At 42.5% G+C, this 21,656-nt stretch overlaps 2 protein-coding genes across 2 annotated transcripts; both read right to left on the reverse strand.

Moving 5' to 3' along the window:
- Positions 1–3,058: 3,058 nt before the first annotated feature.
- Positions 3,059–10,709, reverse strand: LOC129837760 (uncharacterized). The gene is made up of 3 exons (XM_055904186.1): positions 7,184–10,709; positions 6,915–7,005; positions 3,059–6,809 (listed from the first exon to the last, which is right to left on the reverse strand). Exons 1-3 carry the CDS (start codon positions 9,665–9,667, stop codon positions 6,712–6,714), a joined length of 2,673 nt encoding a protein of 890 aa, XP_055760161.1. The 5' UTR covers positions 9,668–10,709; the 3' UTR covers positions 3,059–6,711.
- A 7,928-nt stretch (positions 10,710–18,637) lies between these two features.
- Positions 18,638–21,280, reverse strand: LOC129837521 (GPI mannosyltransferase 2-like). Its single transcript, XM_055903766.1, has 3 exons — positions 20,913–21,280; positions 19,603–20,769; positions 18,638–19,436 (listed from the first exon to the last, which is right to left on the reverse strand). Exons 1-3 carry the CDS (start codon positions 20,973–20,975, stop codon positions 19,146–19,148), a joined length of 1,521 nt encoding a protein of 506 aa, XP_055759741.1. The 5' UTR covers positions 20,976–21,280; the 3' UTR covers positions 18,638–19,145.
- Between the last annotated feature and the right edge of the window lie 376 nt (positions 21,281–21,656).

Consider the following 21,656-nt stretch of genomic DNA (forward strand, 5'->3'; position numbering starts at 1 on the left):
CTTTGCCGGACGTCACGTGGAGAGTACACTATACATCTGTTACACAGGCCTTCCTAATTGACCTGGCCGGGGTATCCTGGAAGGATATTGATCTCATCCCGTCAGTAGAGGATGCCTGGTCATTTTTTTTAAATGCCTTCCTCACCATCTTGAATAAGCATGCCCCATTCAAGAAATTTAGAACCAGGAACAGATATAGCCCTTGGTTCTCTCCTGACCTGACTGCCCTTAACCAACAGAAAAACATCCTATGGCGTTCTGCATTAGCATCGAACAGCCCCCGTGATATGCAACTTTTCAGGGAAGCCAGAAACCAATATACACAGGCAGTTAGAACAGCCAAGGCTAGCTTTTTCAAGCAGAAATTTGCTTCCTGCAACACAAATTCAAAAAAGTTCTGGGACACTGTAAAGTCCATGGAGAATAAGAACACCTCCTCCCAGCTTCCAACCGCCCTGAAGATAGGAAACACTGTCACCACCGACAAATCCACTATAATTGAGAATTTCAATAAGCATTTTTCTACGGCTGGCCATGCTTTCCACCTGGCTACCCCTACCCCGGACAACAGCACTGCCCTCCCCTCTGCTACTCGCCCAAGCCTTCCCCATTTCTCTTTCTCCCAAATACAGTCAGCTGATGTTCTTAATGAGCTGCAAAATCTGGACCCTTACAAATCAGCCGGGCTAGATAATCTGGACCCTTTCTTTCTAAAACTATCTGCTGAAATTGTTGCCACCCCTATTACTAGCCTCTTCAACCTCTCTTTCGTGTCGTCTGAGATCCCCAAAGATTGGAAAGCAGCTGCGGTTATCCCCCTCTTCAAAGGGGGGGACACCCTTGACCCTAACTGCTACAGACCTATATCTATCCTACCCTGCCTTTCTAAGGTCTTCGAAAGCCAAGTCAACAAACAGATTACCGACCATTTCGAATCACACCACACCTTCTCCGCTATGCAATCTGGTTTCAGAGCTGGTCATGGGTGCACCTCAGCCACGCTCAAGGTCATAAACGATATCGTAACCGCCATCGATAGGAAACAATACTGTGCAGCCGTATTCATTGACCTGGCCAAGGCTTTTGACTCTGTCAATCACCACATCCTCATTGGCAGACTCGACAGCCTTGGTTTCTCTAATGATTGCCTCGCCTGGTTCACCAACTACTTCTCTGATAGAGTTCAGTGTGTCAAATCGGAGGGTCTGTTGTCCGGGCCTCTGGCAGTCTCTATGGGGGTGCCACAGGGTTCAATTCTTGGACCGACTCTCTTCTCTGTTTACATCAATGATGTCGCTCTTGCTGCTGGTGATTCTCTGATCCACCTCTACGCAGACGACACTATTCTGTATACTTCTGGCCCTTCTTTTGACACTGTGTTAACAACCCTCCAGGCGAGCTTCAATGCCATACAACTCTCCTTCCGTGGCCTCCAACTGCTCTTAAATACAAGTAAAACCAAATGCATGCTCTTCAACCGATCGCTGCCTGCTCCTGCCCGCCTGTCCAACATCACTACTTTGGACGGCTCTGACTTAGAATATGTGGACAACTACAAATACCTAGGTGTCTGGTTAGACTGTAAACTCTCCTTCCAGACCCACATCAAACATCTCCAATCCAAAGTCAAATCTAGAATTGGCTTCCTATTCCGCAACAAAGCATCCTTTACTCATGCTGCCAAACATACCCTTGTAAAACTGACCATCCTACCAATCCTCGACTTCGGTGATGTCATTTACAAAATAGCCTCCAAAACCCTACTCAATAAATTGGATGCAGTCTATCACAGTGCCATCCGTTTTGTCACCAAAGCCCCATATACTACCCACCACTGCGACCTGTACACTCTCGTTGGCTGGCCCTCGCTTCATACTCGTCGCCAAACCCACTGGTTCCAGGTCATCTACAAGACCCTGCTAGGTAAAGTCCCCCCTTATCTCAGCTCGCTGGTCACCATAGCAGCACCTACCCGTAGCACGCGCTCCAGCAGGTATATCTCTCTAGTCACCCCCAAAACCAATTCTTCCTTTGGACGCCTCTCCTTCCAGTTCTCTGCTGCCAATGACTGGAACGAACTACAAAAATCTCTGAAACTGGAAACACCTATCTCCCTCACTAGCTTTAAGCACCAGCTGTCAGAGCAGCTCATAGATTACTGCACCTGTACATAACCCATCTACAATTTAGCCCAAACAACTACCTCTTTACCTACTGTATTTATTTATTAATTTATTTTGCTCCTTTGCACCCCATTATTTCTGTCTCTACTTTGCACTTTCTTCCAATGCAAACCAACCATTCCAGTGTTTTTTTTAGTTTTTTTTTTAGTTTTTATTTTACTTGCTGTGTTGTACTCACTTCGCCTCCATGGCCTTTTTATATTTTTATTTATTTATACATATATCTGTTTGCCTTCACCTCCCTTATCTCACCTCACTTGCTCACATTGTATATAGACTTATTTTTTTTATTTTTTCACTGTATTATTGACTATATGTTTGTTTTTACTCCATGTGTAACTATGTGTTGTTGTATGTGTCGAACTGCTTTGCTTTATCTTGGCCAGGTCGCAATTGTAAATGAGAACGTGTTCTCAATTTGCCTACCTGGTTAAATAAAGGTTAAATAAAAAATAAATAAAAAATAGTTCTAGCTGGGGTCTGAGGCAACTCCCTGAAAAACCTCCCTCTCCCAAGACCCAGTACAAGCTCATCACCGAAAACACAGTCTCCTTTTCCAACAATATAAGTCATATTCACTATCAATATACACAAATAAAATGAAATATATGTATCAACAATTTCAAATGAATCAGTTAATCTAAGAGATATACCCAACAAACATTCGTTTTTTTCCCTTGTGTGTGTAAGATATTTCACTTCCAACCTATTTATAGCATAGCAACTCCCGGCGACCAAGCTGGTGTTGATCAACGCCGATTCACAATGATCCATGTTGATCCGGGTCACGGCACCAATGTAACCGACTCTGTACCGGTACCTTTCTGCGTTGTGTTCTGGTAAGGTGTAGGTGGAAGATAAGGCTCTGGACACAATTCTGCAGGTTGTCTCTCTTTTAATGACTGCATGGAATGGGTATAAATACAAGGCAAAATGTAATGCTGCCGTCTGGACTCCCTTACAAGTATATTTGCCTCTCCTCATCACGCTGTGAGCAAACTCAGGAGTAAAAGCATCAACAAAAAAATACATTGTACAAAATGTTCATGTTCATTTTTTCAAAAGACTCCCATTTCGTTTTATAAATGTTGTACACCAATAATCTACTAATAAGTGCTCAATATTTCTTAGAGTGTACTATTTTACCATTATACCGGAGGCATACTAATGAAGCAACACCATCTTTTAACGACAGCTAACTAGGCACATTAAACATGAAATACAAAATCGTCACATTTCACAACATACCTGCATGGAATGGGTACAAATACAAGGCAAAAGTTAATGCTGCCGCCTGGACTCCTATACAAGTATAGTTGCCTAATAAAAGACAAAAGATAGTGCAGAATACCTGTAAGAAAATCATCAGAAAACTCATGCTGCCGGCACCTGGAAGAGACCCACTCCCGCAACAAAGCTAACGGTAGCTGGGTGAGCCATGCAAAGTTGCACTCGAACATTATTCCCATTCACCTAAATATATATTACTATAAACAGTAATGCAACACTAAATCAGTGACAATATAACGTTTGCTTGTCTTTTCTTGAGCATTTGTGAATATTTGCGAACATAGGCATTCAAAAGACCGGAGCATACATAACACATAATTCTCCTCATCACGCTCTGAGCAAATTGAGGAGTAAAATCATGGCTCCCGTTGATGACATCACAGCATTAACACAAATTAGAAAATAAATACAATAAATTAATTCACTCTTGAAAGTAGTGTAATAGATCTCAAAATAACTTTTAAATAATAAATTAAAATAAATTAGGGATTTTCGGTTAAATAGAAAGTATATTTTACACCTGTTACACGTCGTGTGTCTGCAGGCTCTATCCGCCCATTGCACACGATAACACGTTATGTAGTTTAGTCACTCAACCAACATATTTTGTTTATTTAAAATTCGGCAGTCGTGGACTTGGTTGTTAAAGTGTTCCAACTGGAGAAACATTGTAGACTCCTATACAAGACTCTTGTATTTATGTCAATTGTTGGGCTCATTGCAATTACTCAAATGCAACACAGAAGATAGACTGTGTGTGTGTAATAATAATTAGAATGAAACAACGAGGGGCCATGCATCAGAGCTTTCTCACCTTGCCAGGGTTGCCAGTAAGCTTTTGTGCATCCCAGCAACCAGCGTGCCATCAGAGAGAGTGTTCAGTGCCAGCGGGCACATTGTCTCCTCTTGCAGGTCACTGCTTAAACCAGACAAAGTAAATATGCTGACATTTTTACATTTCAATCTCAAGTGAACAAAGATGCATACATACAGGATGTTAGGCCAGCAGCACCTTATTTCTGTATGAAGGAGAGAACGGACATACAACCAGTGCTGTTCATTTCATTTGTTTACCTATTTTGTGTTGTTATTTTAACGTCAACACCTACACATTGGATGTGTTTACATATGGTTGTATTGTTCTTACATGCACATTGGATTTGTCTACATATGGTTGTATTGTTCTTATGTAACGGATGTGAAATGGCTAGCTAGTTAGCGGGTACGCCCTAGTAGCGTTTCAATCAGTTACGTCACTTGCTCTGAAACCTAGATGTAGTGTTGCCCCTTGCTCTGCAAGGGCCGTGGCCTTTGTGGAGCGATGGGTAACGATGTTTCGTGGGTGACTGTTGTTGATGTGTGCAGAGGGTCCCTGGTTCGCGGTCGGGGCGAGGGGACGGTCTAAAGTTATACTGTTGCACATTGGCTGTGTTTACATATGGTTGTATTGTTCTTACATACACATTGGATTTGTTTACATATGGTTGTATTGTTCTTACATACACATTGGATTTGTTTACATATGGTTGTATTGTTCTTACATGCACATTGGCTGTGTTTACATATGGTTGTATTGTTCTTACATGCACATTGGATTTGTTTACATATGGTTGTATTGTTCTTACATGCACATTGGCTGTGTTTACATATGGTTGTATTGTTCTTACATGCACATTGGATTTGTTTACATATGGTTGTATTGTTCTTACATGCACATTGGATTTGTTTACATATGGTTGTATTGTTCTTACATGCACATTGGATTTGTTTACATATGGTTGTATTGTTCTTACATGCACATTGGATTTGTTTACATATGGTTGTATTGTTCTTACATGCACATTGGATTTGTTTACATATGGTTGTATTGTTCTTACATGCACATTGCTTTACTTCTGTTGCTTTTATATGCACATTTGATTTGCTTACTTAAGGTTGTGTTCATTAAAACCTGCACTAGGGAAACTTTTACCTCTCATGGCCACATGGTGCCATCTTTAATGTTAATGTTTATTAGTTTAGTGTTTATGCACAATGCAAAAAGTGCATAGTGCTGCTAATTTTATTTGTTGTTTGTTGGTTTTAAATATAAAACTTGGTGAAATTATTTCAGAATGTGTATCAGTACTTTTTTAACATTTCCAGCACATTTTAACAATACTGTGATAATACTGATAACCGTGATAATTTTGGTCACTATAATCGTGATATGAAATTTTCATACCGTTTCATCTCTACTTGTGACATGACATAAAACAAATTTGAGTGGCAGCAATACGCCACCGCACCATATAACTCTACTAAGAAAATTAAAGAGCTCTACTAACTTCTAACAGACCTTCCCCCATCCCCCAAATAAAAAATTATAATTTTTGCTGTCACACTAATTGTTCTTCCTTTTATAGCATTTCAAAATATACAGTGCCTTCCAAAAGTATTCATACCCCTTGACTTATTTCACATTTTGTTGTGTTACAACCTGAATTCTAAATTGATTGAATAGTTTTTTTTCTACACACAATACCCCATAATGACAAAGTGAAAACATGTTTCAATTTTTTTTTGCAAATGTTGTGAAAATTAAGTACAGAAATATCTCATTTGCATACGTACATATTTGTAGAAGCACCTTTGGCAGCGATTACAGCTGTGAGTCTTTCTGGGTAAGTCTCTTAGAGCTTTCCACACCTGGATTGCGCAACATTTCTTCATTCTTTTTTTTTTTTATTCTTCAAGCTCTGTCAAATTGGTTGTTGATCATTGCTAGATAACCATGTCAAGGTCTTGCCATAGATTTTCAAGCAGATTTAAGTATAAACTGTAACTCTGCCACTCGTGAACATTCAGTGTCTTCTTGGCAAGCAACTCCGGTGTAGATTTGGCCGTGCATTTTAGGTTATTGTCCTAGTGAGAATACTTTCTGAAAGGCATTGTATATTTTTTTTATGGAATGTTTCTGGCACTGTGTTCATAATAGGCCATGCTGTTGATCAGGCATCATTCAAACCAACAAATAATCTTTGCGTCATATACTTAGCTAGCTGTGGAAGGTCGGCCGCCGAAATGACTATACATATAATGGGAATTCTATGACTTACTAAAACCACGGTGAAATCACCTGTTACTGAATCACAATAATAGGTCAAAGTAGACTTGCTTTGATTTATTTACATTCCTCCACCCTTCAACTTGTATTTGTCATTCAGCTTAGGTTTGAATGTTTGGTTACACTCAAACATTACTCGAACCAGTGGATGTCTTCAGTGCACATCAGCTTAGAGAGGAGCCATCCAAAACACCCTCTTCTGTGTCCATGGCTTTCAGAAAACATCTCCACTGAGAATATAATTAGACAGTCAATACTTTCTACAACAATTTACCAGAATATAATTCCTTAAGAAGTAGAGATAAACTTGTTGAAAGCAAATACATGGTTCAAACCTGATGAGACCTCAGAAGATGACTCTCTCTGCATTTTCTTCAACCGAATGATCCTTTCTGACGGTGTGATATGAATTCCTCTGTGAGAGTGCTGTATTGACATACAAACGCATGGTTAAATCCTTGAGCTGTGAAAGAATGTGTACAGAACTGCATAAAATAAAGTGTATGACATTTTAAGTCAAATAAACATGAAGTCACTTCAGTGAAATTTATGTTTGATAGTTTGGGGGATTTCCAATCTGTTACTGCATAAGCACATACTGTACCTTTTTTATTTTCACACTCAGGACTGTGTGCCTTCTTCTGCCAGTGTATGTTTGACCTGGCATCTGTAGTAGGCCCTTGGTAGCAAACACAGTGGAAAGGCAAGCCCTAGGTGACAAGCCCTTGGTTGCAGAAATGGTGGAAAGGCCCTTTGATACAGTGATGTTTGACTGACACATGGGCCATTCTTCATAATTGACTTTGCTGCTCACTGCATATGGTGGCGTTTGACCTGGCATCTGTGGTAGGCACTTGGTTGCAGAAACAGTGGAAAGGCAAGCCCTAGGTGACAAGCCCTTGCTTGCAGAAATGGTGGAAAGGCCCTTTGGTATAGTGATGTTTGACTGACAAGTGGGCCATTCTTCATAATTGACTTTGCTGCTCACTGCATATGGTGGCGTTTGACCTGGCATCTGTGTTAGGCCCTTGGTTGCAGAAACAGTGGAAAGGCAAGCCCTAGGTGACAAGCCCTTGCTTGCAGAAATGGTGGAAGGGCCCTTTGGTATAGTGATGTTTGACTGACAAGTGGGCCATTCTTCATAATTTACTTTGCTGCTCACTACACATGGTTGTGTTTGACTCTCAGGTTGACGGTGGGAACCTGAGTCTACTTCAGGGGAGCTGCCATTGGTCTGATTTGAGATCAACAGCAGGGTCTCTTGCACAAGATGAGCAACAATGAAGTAGCTGAGAGCCTCATCTTGTGCATCCAGGGCAGAGTTTAAATTGTAGCCCATGAGGTTAATCTGAAATTGCAGGCACTCCAGAACACGACCGCAGATTAACTCAATGGCCTGTGGATGGCGGCAGATGTCACAGATAGTCTCATCAGCACAAACGGTTACCCCTGGAGACTCAGACAGCTTATTTATAGCACTATGAAGAAGATCCTGAGCATAAAGGTGGGGCTTCTCTTCCATGGGCACGTTAGGACAAATCTCCTGCAGCAGTCTGGAGATGATCTCCCACACAGCCTTGCAGTTCACTATGCACTCACTGGCAGATTGAGGAGCAGCAAGCTCAGGTGTGAGTCGTCTGTTACTGTGGCTTGTAACAGGGCAGTCATCTTTGTGGCTGGTTTGGTCTGGGAGATATGTGGAGTCTGACTCCTGTTCTGAGAAGAGCTTGTACACTTGCTTTGCCACTATATCAGTCAATGCTGTGACTACAAGCTTCCTTCTGAGCTTGAGAGCGTCTTGCAAAGCCTCAGCTGAGCCAGTTTCCTTTACCATCTTCTTATACACTAATCTGGCAGCTTTCTCCAGATCTGTAAGGGAGGGTTTGCACCATTTTTGCTGGTGCTCACCTACTGGAATCGTCAGCATAGCTGTGTTAGTGAAGAGCTCCACCATGACTGCATCCATGAGATCTCCGGTCATGTCAGTGGAGCATCGGCTCTGTGGCCCATTCCAGGTGCTGTCTGGTGACCGACAGTATGATATGAAGTCTAGGATTCTGAGGACAAGATCTTCAGAGATGTCGGAGGCTGCACAGGACACCGAGGAAGCATTGGTGTCCGTTCTGGGGCCGGGTGAGATTGGACTATCAGTGTGATCGACACTAGTGTGATAGACAGCCCCAATCCTGCTGGTTACTTTGGACACCTCCAGAGAGATTGAGCTGGAAATCTCTTTCACCATGTGTCCCGAGGATACAGCCTTCCACAAGCTTTCTTGGGAACCAGTGCAGGAAAGCAATTCTTTGTGAACACTCTTGGCCACCTGATGTTTATAACTAGATGGGAGGACCAGAGACTCGTCGGTATGTAAACCAAACAGGTCACTTGGGGTGTTCTTTAGCTCATCAACCACATTATCAATGAGGTCCAAAGCTGTTTCACTCAGGCCAGGAATGGCGGTGTCTAGTTTGGTACCTGTCTCATCGTAATAGATTTCGCCTATTAAGCAGGTCACAATATCATCAATTGTTTCAACTTGCTGAGCGTGTTGATTCTCAAGAAAAGAAAATAGACTGTCGTCATCTGGTGTCATCTGTTGGACCCTCACACTCTGCCGGGCTGACTTTGGCCTGGGTTGGTTCTCAAGTACATTAAACCATCCTGCCTTGTTGCCAAAGTCAGGTGTTTGTGGTGCAGTTGTTAAGGTTGGCTCCTTATTGGCTGGGGATTCCAATGCACTTTTAATTTGCTCCTTGGTTCTCTGGGCCCATACGGGTGTCTCATGGTGTTTGGCCTGTGACTGGCTGGGTTTTCCCTCATTCTGGGTGGCTTTGATGTGTGGCTCCTGTTCAGTGTGCACGGCGGTCTTGACTGGTGACGTCTTCCTAAAAGACCTTCTCACACTGCTGGCAGCCTTACTGTGCCAGGGAAGCTCAGGTTTCACACATTTAGACCACATGATCCTTTTCACATCTGAAAAACACAGGGGTAAGTGAAACGTAATCTGTGGTGTTGAAGTCATACAACATGGTGACCAAATGGCCACCAAGCCAATAATCTTCTTTAACATGACTAGTGTACAGATCATGACATTGTTGCAGCTGCAATAGCTTCTATTTCTATTTGAAAAGGTTTTCAGTGGATACGTTTCTCTTACCCTCAGGAAAAAATGATCAAGTTATTGATAACCATCACTCTGTTATAATAATGCCACACTGACGAACCGTTTCTATGATGTAATAGTGATGTAACAGTCACTATCTTTATGGTACCAATGCACATGATGTAATAATGCATCGGATTTATCCAAAATCTCTTTGGTCACTTTCAAATAAACTACCAGTTTCATTTTTTAAGTATATTTTTGATTAACCAAATAGTTTATAGGAATTAACATTGTAGCCTTAATTTAATAAAAATGTAATTACTACTGATCAATGCCCACATGTTTTTTTGTGTGATTATTCTGCCCTTGAGTTGCTTTCCCATGCAAAACTAGACAGATAGCTAACAACTAAGTCTTCAATAAATCTCCCAAGGCGTGACTTTTCTTGAATGAATATATTGTAAACGTTTATGTTGTAAAACTGCAAAATACAGAAAATAATATACTTTAGTATTCAATTCACACCGACATACTGTAGCTGTACATTATACAATTGAAGTTGCATAAATACAAAGCACGTGCTAAGGCACCATGCATCTGGCCTGATGCCAAACCATATAGCTAATTGTTACTCATATGGTAATTGGCTAACTCCTTTCATTACTCTAATAATGTACAATCATCTATATAGAATAACAAAGCATATTACACTAGAAACAGTAACAAAACTACAGTATTGTATATTTTACAATTCGTTTGCATGACGCACGAGCAAAGTAATACAGCTAACGGCATACATGAAAGGCATTGCAATTTGTGAATAAATGCAACCAACCAACATTGATATGTAAGCAACTCTATCAATAACAAGATTATCATCATTAGCTAAATGCTTGAATCGAATTTAAAAAACAAATATTTTCCAAGGCTGAAGCGTGACAAGAAATAACTACACTGAAAGACCTGCACCGTAGCGTTGTTTTTAGCTGCTTCTATGCGTGCAGAACGAATTCCCTACTTCCTGTTTGCGTAGTCTTTCTAAGTACCAGAAAGCTCCACTAGGGGGCGAATAACACCATGGAACACAATGAAAATAAATTTTAACCATTGTAATAAAATAATCTGTTACCTTCTAACAGGATGGCAGCACAGTGATCAATTACTGCTCAATGCTCACAACATGTTTGATGTTTTTCAATTAACTTCCATTCCATAAAAGCAGCCTATTTTAACACCTACATAACATGAATCATAAAAGCATAGACTACAAATTATTAACATGGAACAGGCGCTAATATATATTTTATTCTCATACTTACATATCTAATTTCTATTGAGGGAATTCATTCTGTACTTATTAGTAAAGGTTAATGTGAGTAAATACACTCAAGGCCGTGAACGCACTCTCCGGGGGATATGCAAAAAACAAATTTCCAATTCACACGTATATTAATACACACTGGTACATGTGTGAAATAGGAAAAATATCAGCACCCACCAACCCTCTCCATAAAGGATACATTTGCTCTACAAAAACTGAAGCTGTGGTAGACCTATGTAATAATATAATTTGGTTGGTCAGAAAAGTGCCTCGCCAATAGAGAGGCGTGAACTTTTTACCTTTTAAATAAGATGATAGTTGTGGACTTACATGTGTTGCTTGTTGAGGCCTGGGGAGAGTTATCCCACAGCAAAGAAATCATCACAGACTTGGTCACAACATCACAGAGTGAAGGTGATGAATCATTGAGCTCTTTGTGTTCATCTTCAGCTCCTCCCCTGATGCCTGAAGTTCAGACTGATCAGCAGCTCAGCGTCACCACTCTAGGAAGGCTGCATTTCGCTCATAGCACTCCCTACTCTGACTGACATGAGAGGATGTCCGGTAGCTTGCACTGATCCATCACCTTCACAAACTTCTCCACTATGGACTTGAGTAAGTACATGGAGGATATTGTTAGCTTTGCATGTAGTTTCGCTGACAGGTATCTGTAGTACGACTGCAATCAGTGTCAAGGGCCGCTTGTTCTCAGGGGCCACTGCATTGTTTGAGGTATTGTCTTAGTTTTGACTTCAGACAAAGGATGTTTAGCTTCCTGGTTACACTCCTTTGTGTGTCCATGTGCAATAGGGGACAACGCCTCTACTGTAACTCTCTGTACAATGATGTCTATGCTATTTACATAAGGATGTATCACTAGGTTATTTTACATACATGTAAGGCTGTATCACCAGGTTTTCAAATCTTTGATATGAGATGCAGGCTGGAAGTTCCCTTTCCGTCTTGAGGTTTGTGGATCGCTCACCATATGTCTCCTTCAGAAGAGACGTAGCTGACTTTGAGAGCGAGCCACGGAACTTGGCCAGCTCTGTGCTAGTCACGCAGGGAATTAGAGAGCAGGTGAGCTGTTTTATTTCTACACTTTGTTTTATTCAGGGTAGCCCAATTGAGACCAGGGTCTCATTCCCAATGGTGACGTGATGTTTACGAGGTATCTTTGCAATGTCTTTATGGAAGCGAGTCTCACGTGTGTGTTTGAATAAATAAGGTCTAAGATATAGAGGAGGATACATGGTCAATAGCCTTTGGCCCATACTGACTAATGTCTGACCCTGGACCTTTGAGTGTCTGTAAGATTTCTTCAACAAAATCCTGAGCTTCACATGGAAAACCAAACTCTGTTTGTTCCCCTGAATTACTCAAACTCCTGACTGATTATCTTTTTTAGCTTTCCAACAATGTTTTGAAGTATTTCCTCTGACACCAATTCAATTTGAGACCCTGATAAGTCTGTCGGAAGAGATTCTGGGTTTTTGGAAGACAATGCTCGGACAAGGTTCTTTATCTCCATGTGATTTGAGGAAGCAGCTGTTTTACCACCAGAGGTCTCCACGAGCTTATTCAGGACCACAGATATGATGTCGGCAGCCAAAGAAGAGAGCACTCTCCAACTCCTTACAGCACACATGGAAACTTTTGGGCTGCAGTGGTTGGATGGTAAGTTCAGCGATGGAATGTCTTCCCTGGAGCTGCCAAATTTTGCCACAACCTTTTCGAGGACAGCCCTGACTGGCTAAATTGAGATCCTTTTCATCTTTAGTTTGAAGTTCTCTGATATTCCTTGACTCCTATTTAGAAGCGTCTGTCTCAGAGGAATCCCTCCTCACATGATCATCCAGCTTCTCCAATGCATTTTCAACAATCTCTAGAACAAGGATGCCATCCACCTGCTCTTTGCTGTCCACCCGTCTGGATATCGCCCTGCTCTATCTTGCCAGGATGCATTTTGATCTTCTGGAATATACTGTGAGCTACCTTGACTGCATGATGGCGTATTTGGAAGCCTGACAACACAAGATCGCTACCAATGTCTGTGTGGTGTCACTTGTCTGATTTTCATAGGCTCATTCTTCAGTTCACTTACACCTTCGTCCTCAGTATTTTACTCAATGTTCTGCAAGATAACACTGATGATTTCATCAGCATAAGGTTCAATCTCACCAGTGTCAGTTCTTCTTTCAACGCTAGGGGTGTAGGAGAGGTCATATTGGAGCAATGTCCGCCCAGAAGCTTGCAATCAAAGCTGGCGTCCTCCTCTGCCCTCTGTGGTGGGCCTGGCCATCTGACACACAACAAAGTACCTCGTCTGAGGTCAAAGGAACAGGATGATTGGCTGGATGACCTGCTAGATGACTGGATGGATTTCTCAAACTCAGCCATAGAGATTACCTCAATTTCCTCCTTGGCAATCATAGAGCTAACATTCTCCAGCATGGTTTACCAGCTCATTGGACACGTAGTTTGTCCTGGACATGCTTATGGGACATACATGTTGGCTGGGGCTCGCCTCCCTATCAGAACTGTCAAGATTGCTTTCATATGTACTCTCTGTCTTTGTTTGTGTCCTATGTACATGAATTATGTTCTCAGCATTGTTGGCTTTAGGGCCAGGCTCCATAATAGCATTGACATCCCTGGGCTCTCTACTCACTTTGTTTTGTTTTGTATTTTGTCTCCTCTGACATATTAGTAACATCATAGGGTGGCAGGTAGCCTAGCGGTTAGAGCATTGGGTCAGTAACTGAAAGGTTGCTGTTTCGAATCCCAGAGCTGACAAGGTGCAAAAAAACTGATGTGCCCTTGGGCAAGGCATTTAACCCTAATTGCTTTGGATAAGCATCTGCTAAATTACTAAAATGTAAATCCTTCACTGCCCTCCAGATGACCGCCAAAACGATGCTCTCAAACTTTTTCAGTAGATTGGATTTTGGAGACTCCATGGAAGAGCTAGTGGGAGATATGGGTGTCCTACTGTTCTCATTTTATTTTACCTTTATTTATACAGGTTTTTCTCATTGAGATAACATTTCTTTTCCAAGAGAGACCTGGTCCAATAGCAGCAGAGGGAACAATGTTTCAGACAAAATAACTTACATACACTAACACAACATTAAACAAAACTATAAAAACACACATACAGTACAACAATTACATATTACATTAAAAACACGAAACTCTTTACTAAAAACAGCTGTCCTAAAAACAATTACACTCTTCTGTGATATATACATCGATCAAGTGTTTAAACTCCACCAATGAAACTAGATCATCAAATTTTAAAATGTTCAGGAGAGAATTCCAGGACCATGGAGCTAAGTAACTAAAACTATTTCTACCATGACCTGTTCTAAGTTCGAAGCAAATGAGAATGGACCGTAATTGATATTTATTTACCGACTTGACTAAAAAAGAACAGAGATAAAATGGTATTTTACCCAATATGGCCTTATAAATCAGTGTATACCAGTGTTAACGCCTACGCAAGGTCAATGATGACCAGCCAACAGCGCTGTAGAGATCACAATGAGACATTTTTGATTTGTAATGAACCTGAGGGCTGCATGATACACTGAATCAAGTACTCTCAGGGTAGTGGTTGAGGCCTGCATATATATAACATCACAAAAATCTTAAACCGCCAGTAATGTACATCGTACCAGCTCCTTCCTGGCCTCAAAAGAAAAACAAGCCTTATGCCGGTAATAAAAACCTATTCTCAGCTTGAGCTTCCTTATCAAGTTCTCTACATGCACAGTGAAGCTCAGCTTATCATCAACCCACACACCCAAATATTTGTACACTTTAACTTGCACTATAGTATGTCCAGGCCAATGTAACAATGACATGATTAGTAATATGCCTGGCATTTGAAAATACCATGCATTTTGTTTTACCCGAATTTCGAACCAGCTTTAAATCATACATATTCTGTTGTATGATGTTAAATGTTCTTTGGGCATTTTCAAAAGCTAAAGATAAACTACTACCACTTGAATAAAGAACAGTATCATCTGCATAAAAATGAACAGTGGGCCAAAATAGAACCTTGCGGAACACCTGAGCACACCTCTATGGACTCAGATTTACAACCATCCGCCATTACACATTGTGTACGATTTGATAGATAATTTATAAACCAATCTAGAGCATGACCAGTAATTCCACAACATTTTAACCTTTGCACTAATACAGCATGGTCCACGGTGTCAAAAGCCTTCGACAAATCAATAAAGACAGACACACAATGTAACTTCTTATCAAGAGCACAGTGGATGTCATTTAAAACCTTCAATGTTGCTGAAACAGTGCTGTGGCCAGACCTAAAACCTGATTGAATTCCATTTAAGATGTTGCTCTCCAGACAGGAGTTCCAAACTACCAGAATGCTTATTCTGCATTGGAGGTGATGGGACATGTGGAGGGTACTGTAGGCCAAAACAAAACGAGGCAGGATCTTCATAGTAGTTGAAGTCATACAGGCTACCACTTGCTCCCATAACCCTACCCCATATCCCTACTCAAAACCTGCTCATCTAGCCTGCTTATGTTTGTCACCACCCTGATCAACATCGATCTTCAAAACTGCAGTCACACCCTTACTGAAGAAACCCAACCTTGACCAGGATATCATATCCAACTACAGGTCCATCTCCAACCTCCCCTTCCTCTCCAATAGGAAGAAATGCATCACTATTGGAGAGTCCAGATCTGAGTAGTCTGCAGACATGCGGCATCCCACAGGGGTCAGTGCTGTGGCCTATCCTGTTTTTAATTTACATGCTCCCTCTCGGGCCAAATCCTCAGAGACTAACATCAACTGCTACGCTAACGATACCCAGGTTTACATTAACACCAAACTGGACACCATCTCCGCTCCAGTAAAACTCAGCAGCTGCCTAGGGCATGGATGAGAGAACTTTCTTCAGTTGAACAGTAGCAAGACTGAGGCTATGCTTATTGGGACACCCAAGCAGGTCACCAGTGCTGGAAACATCTTCCCTACAATCAACGGCCAGGCCATCTATCGGTCCTCTCATCTCCAACCTGGGAGTCAAGTTTGATACTTTTATGTCCTTCGATGCCCACATAAAAAAACATGTTATAACATTTTTCCTTCTAAAAAACATTGCCTGGGTCATACATCACTCTCCTAGACAGATGCAGAGAAACTCATCCACGCCTTTATCTTCTCTCGGAACGACTAACTAATCAAGAACAGTGCTGCCAGGGACCAGGACCAAGAAGTCAGACCATATCACCCCGAACCTGGTCCAACTCCACTGGCTACCGGTCAACTACAGGATCGACTTTAAAATCATCCTGCTTGTATTTAAAGCCTTGAACGGATTGAGCCCCACCTACATCGCCGAGCCACCTTGCAATCTCCGCTCCAGCCAATCCCTACTGCTTCAAGTCCCCAAGACACGTCTCCGAACTATGGAAAACAGAGCCTTCTGCTCCCTTTGAAATACTCTCCCTGTCCATCTGAACTTTTTTAAAACGGGCCTTGAAGCCCAATTATACAGACTCCATCTCATAGTCCTAGTCCCACCTGAAAGGTATTTAGCGCCATCCCACTATTGATATTTTACCTGCCTTGATTCTAAATGTGTTTTATTGCGGAATGGCTGTGGATGTTTGGCCTTTTCTGTGCCTCCTTGAGGACCGACGGGAGATGGGGGACCCACATAATCAATAGAAACTCAGAGCAGGGTGGGATGCTGGAGCCTCAGACACCCTCGAAGCCTGATGTGAGGGAGCCCGGGGGTAGAGGTGTGTGGTAGAAACTCCCTGAGCTGGACCCTCAGGAGACAGGGTAGATGATGGAGCAGGAAATCTCTGGAAGCAGGTGGGCGAAACGGTTGGTCAGCAGGATGTCCAGCTCAGACATTCCTCAATAAACTGAGTTTCCACATTGGAAATTTGGCCGGTCAATATTATCCTGGAACTGTGCAAAATAGGTGCAGCTCCTACATGGGATGAAACCTTCCAAGGATACAGTGAACGTGGTAGCCGCCAATCTGGAAAAAAACATGATCATTACACAGGTGCACCTTATGCTGGGGACAACAAATGGCCACTAAAATGTGCAGTTTTGACAAGGCCTCAGGTTGAGGGAGTGTGCAATTGTCATGATGACTGTCCACCAGAGCTGTTGCCAGATAATTTAATATTAATTTCTCTACTGTCACGGCTCCTCCTCTGCAGTGCAGGGGGCGGTTCCTCCTGCAGGCAGAGGGTCGTTAGTGATTGGAGTCACCTGGGCTCTAAGTATTTAAACTGTTTCACTAATCACTTCTCTCTCTCTCTGCTCCTCCAGGTATGCTCATGATTTGTTTGTTCCTTTGTAGTTTTGCATAGTTTTCACTCAGTCATGTTCACACACACATACTCGCGCATCCATGCACTTTACATACACCTTACATCATGATACTTCCACACCTCATTCCTTTTTCTTAGTTTAAGTTAATAATAGTTTGTTTATAATAAAGAACACTTTTAAATTGAGTTAATAGTTTGTTTATAATAAAGAACACTTTTGAATTGGCCTATACCTGTTGTTCGTGTCCCCTCATTTTTGTCACAGGCTATGAGCCGGCTTGTGACACTACCATAACGTTGTTTTAGAGAATTTGGCAGGACGCTTAACCGGCCTCACAACCGCAGACTACGTGTAACCATGCCAGCCCAGGACCTCCTCATCCTGCTTCTTCACCTGCGGGATCATCTGAGACAAGCCACCCAGACAGCTGATGAAAGTGTGGGTTTGCACAACCGAACAATTTCTGCACAAACTGTCAGAAACCATCTCAGGGAAGCTCATCTGCATATTCGCCATCCTCAGCAGGGTCTTGACCTGGCTCCAGTTTGGCGTCATAACTGACTTCAGTGGGAAAATGCTCACCTTCGAAGGCCACTGGCACGCTGGAGAAGTGCGCTCTTCACGGATATATCCCAGTATGGCATCGTGTGGGTAAGCAGTTTGCTGATGTCAACGTTGTGAACAGAGTGCCCCATGGTGGCAGTGGGGTTATGGTATGGGAAGGCTTAAGCTACGGACAATGAATACAACTGCATTTTATTGACGGCACAGAGATACCGTGACAAGATCCTGAGGCCCATTATCGTGCCATTCATCCACTGGCATCACCTCATGTTTCAGCAAGATAATGCACGGCCCCATGTCCTAGTTCTTCCATGGCCTGCATACTCATCAGACAGCTACCACTTCCAATTCAAATGAGCTTGAAAAAAGTGAATGACATTTGTTTTGTGACTACAGCGCCAACGCAAATATAGAGACACGTAGAGTTCTAATTGAGCTAGGCGTCAAAGTGGACAACCCGCCCGCACGGCTTCGGTTGGGTCATTATAATTCAAAACAATACATTCACACTCGCCTTTGAGTTTAGACCGTCTGTTTTTAGACTCTCCATAATTATGTGCACTGCTCACCTTTCAACGTTTCAATGTCATTTGCTAGTAATGTTCTAGAGTAATGATGCAAGTTTTATCAGAAGGTCAACTACAGTAGCATGCATGGTCTGTATAAAATACAGCAAGCTCGCTAGCTAGCTTCATTTACTTAAGATCGTAACTTTCTAGGTCTTTCAACTAGAAAGGCTTGCTGTCGGTGGTGCTGAAATCAATGGTTGAAATGCTGCAAGCAGAATCTATCAATAAACGCTAATTATTTGTGATGCATACTATTTTAATTAACTTAAAAAACACAGCAATACTTTATTACACAGTATCTCTTTAGTAAACAAAAAATACAATAACACATGCACATAAAGCACAAACTGCACCCTGTACATTTTCAGAGACAATTTGATATAATGGAACTTTTAAGTGAATGGAATAATCAGTGCATCAATGCTGGATTACGAATCCATCCAATGTTTTTCTTGTTAAAGAAATACGCAATTTTCTGAAAATGAGATGAGTGCAAATAAAACGCTTGAACCTTATTGCCTAACACTAACAGAGGGGAGTAGCCAGTTGCGATCTCAAAACGGAACTGTCTATTTATGAAGCAGGCAGAAAATGACACGCTTCAGAGCTATTATTATTGCCCTCAAATAGTATTTTGTGCACACTTCAGTAGAAAGTGTCAGGTCAAGTCCATGGTAAGAAGTTACAGTGCAGTGCCAGGCCCATAAGCCAATAGGAGATGAAGTACCCTAGAATCCATCGTGTGGGAATAGAGCATGTCTTCCAGCGGGACAGTAGATGAACAATGGGGTTTTGGGGTAAGTACAAGAAGACAGTCCTAGGTGTCCCCCGCTGCTGCCCCTTATTGTATGTGGGTGGTGACCTTCGCTGAAGGAGGGGCTCGTAGAGTAAGAGCAGGTGGGCACTGATCCAGAAAGGTACAGGGGAGGAGGAAGACAGAAACCGGGTCAAAACCTGGAGAAATCAGTAAAAGAGAATAAGATTAACGGACTAGACGAGTTGCCAGTATTTCATAGAAATCTTCAAACGCAGCAATTTGCTTAACATAGTGACTGTTGTTCCCCCACTAGACCTGTTAAAATCCCCTTACATAAACATTTTCCACTGATTAGTTCCTTACCTGCACATGCATGCAGAATGTTCCAAATCCCAGGAGCATTGTAGCATGCACCACATACAAAAACACCCTGGGGCTGTAAAATCCAGGTGTGGGTTTGTCTGGACGTTTATTTGCCCCTCCGTCCCACAGCCCCAGTCTCAGACACCTGGCTGGGTTAGCCCTATAGTATATGTAGGCCGCCGCCAAGCCCAGAGTTGCCATGGGCAGCGCCAGCAGGAAGTTGGGTATCTGCTTAAGCTGGAAGTAGCGCAGGAAGCCCACATCCCAATACACATCCTGGATATGAGAGTAGAGCAAGGGGAGGGGTCGCAGGCACCAGAGGGGTGGGGGCGCGTTTTCGTCAGGGACCCTGTAGCCTTTATCCTCAGCAAGCTGGATGAGGGCTGGGGAAACCTGCTCCAAGGAGAGGGAGGGTGTACAGAACACCCTGTACCCATAGTACTGGAAGACCAAGAAGGGGAGCGCAATAACTGCTGTGCCCAATGCAGCCGTGAACAGGAGACGAGCGACGATCCAGGAGTAGTGGAGGCATTTGTGGTGCCTGTTATTGTCCTTACGCAGTACCCAGATCTTAGACAGGGCCTGTTGCAGGGGCAGATACAGCAAGAATCCTACATTCACAAGTCCATTGGCTCTCGCAGCAGTAGCTATACTCAGAGCCAGGCAGGCTCTGAGGGTGTATCCTCTCTCAAGGAGAAAGAGGCCTCCGAAGGTCAGTGCAGCAAACAGGCTCTCTGAGTAACCAGCCATCATGAAGACATTGGCAGGGGTGAGACAGTAGAGCAAACTTGAGACTAGAGCAAGACGCCGGTCCTGCAGCACCACACGGCCGAGTCCATACAGTGCTACCACACTCAGCAGGAAGAGGGCGCTGTTACCAAAGGCAACAGCCAGTAGCAGGCGTCCACGCAGTGTAAGACAGCCACTGAGGGGCCGTAGTATAGTCTCTGCAAGCCCCCGCAGTATGACAGGGAACAGGGGGAAGAAGGCGTAGTTGTGCTCATACAGGTAACCCCTCTCAGCAATGAAGAGGAAATGCTCTGCATCCCAGTGGGAAAGGCCCCCTAGAAACCATTGCACTGCAGGGTCCAGAAGCCGAGGCTCCTCTGCACGTGGAGGAGTGAATGCATCAGCTTCGTGATCTGGGATTGCAGCATTTAAGAGAGCCTGAAAGGGAGGCATAGCAAACATGAGATGACAAGCACACACCAATGACACTTTTCAGATTAACATCCATGTCCTCCAGTCTGTGGACGTCATGTTGTCGTTAACCAGCAACTATTGAAACTAGATACATTATTATTACTGACCTGTATTAGTAGTGACAAGCCTCTTGTGGTGGCGGCGAATTGCAGAACCGTCTTCACGTCCATCTGTCATTACAATGAACAGCCTTTCCCATAACAATATCTAGCGCGAGCTAGCTTGGTGTGGATGGAACGAAGGCAACACAATTTTCAGCCTCTACAAGCACTCGAAATAGACGGTGGCAAACGGGACGAAACGTTGACATTCACACACGGTCTATTTTTTTTTTCATTAAAAAAATGAAACGTTACACATATCTTTACCTTTTGATTAGAGGAGCCAGGTCAGAACCCTAGACATTAAGGTCAGAACCCTTCATATTCTATTGTTGGAACTGGTTGGTCCGCTATATTTTACTTCCGGTGGAATTTTCTTTATTTCAAAATAAAAGTTCGAATGAAAAAGATCGTCTCCAGCTGTTAGAGGGGAATAATATTTGCTTTGAATGATCAGTTATCATTATTGCATAATGAAATACAATAACTTATGACCTTAAATAAATATACTAATTACGTTACCATATAAATTATAGATTTATCATTTATCTACAATCGACTAGTTTGTCTTGATTCAAATCCTAGAAACTAGTCAGTCATAACCAAGGAAGCTGAGACAAAGGGGAATGCACACCAGTGTGCAGGATTTTATCCCAGCCCAGTTCTAACATAATAACCTGATTCAGTTTATCAAGCTTGGCGATTAGTTGAATCAAGTGTTCTAGTACTGGGCTAAAATTTAAAAAAAAT

This window comes from Salvelinus fontinalis, chromosome 38, assembly GCF_029448725.1.
Source record: "Salvelinus fontinalis isolate EN_2023a chromosome 38, ASM2944872v1, whole genome shotgun sequence".
Taxonomy (NCBI): Eukaryota; Metazoa; Chordata; class Actinopteri; order Salmoniformes; family Salmonidae; genus Salvelinus; species Salvelinus fontinalis.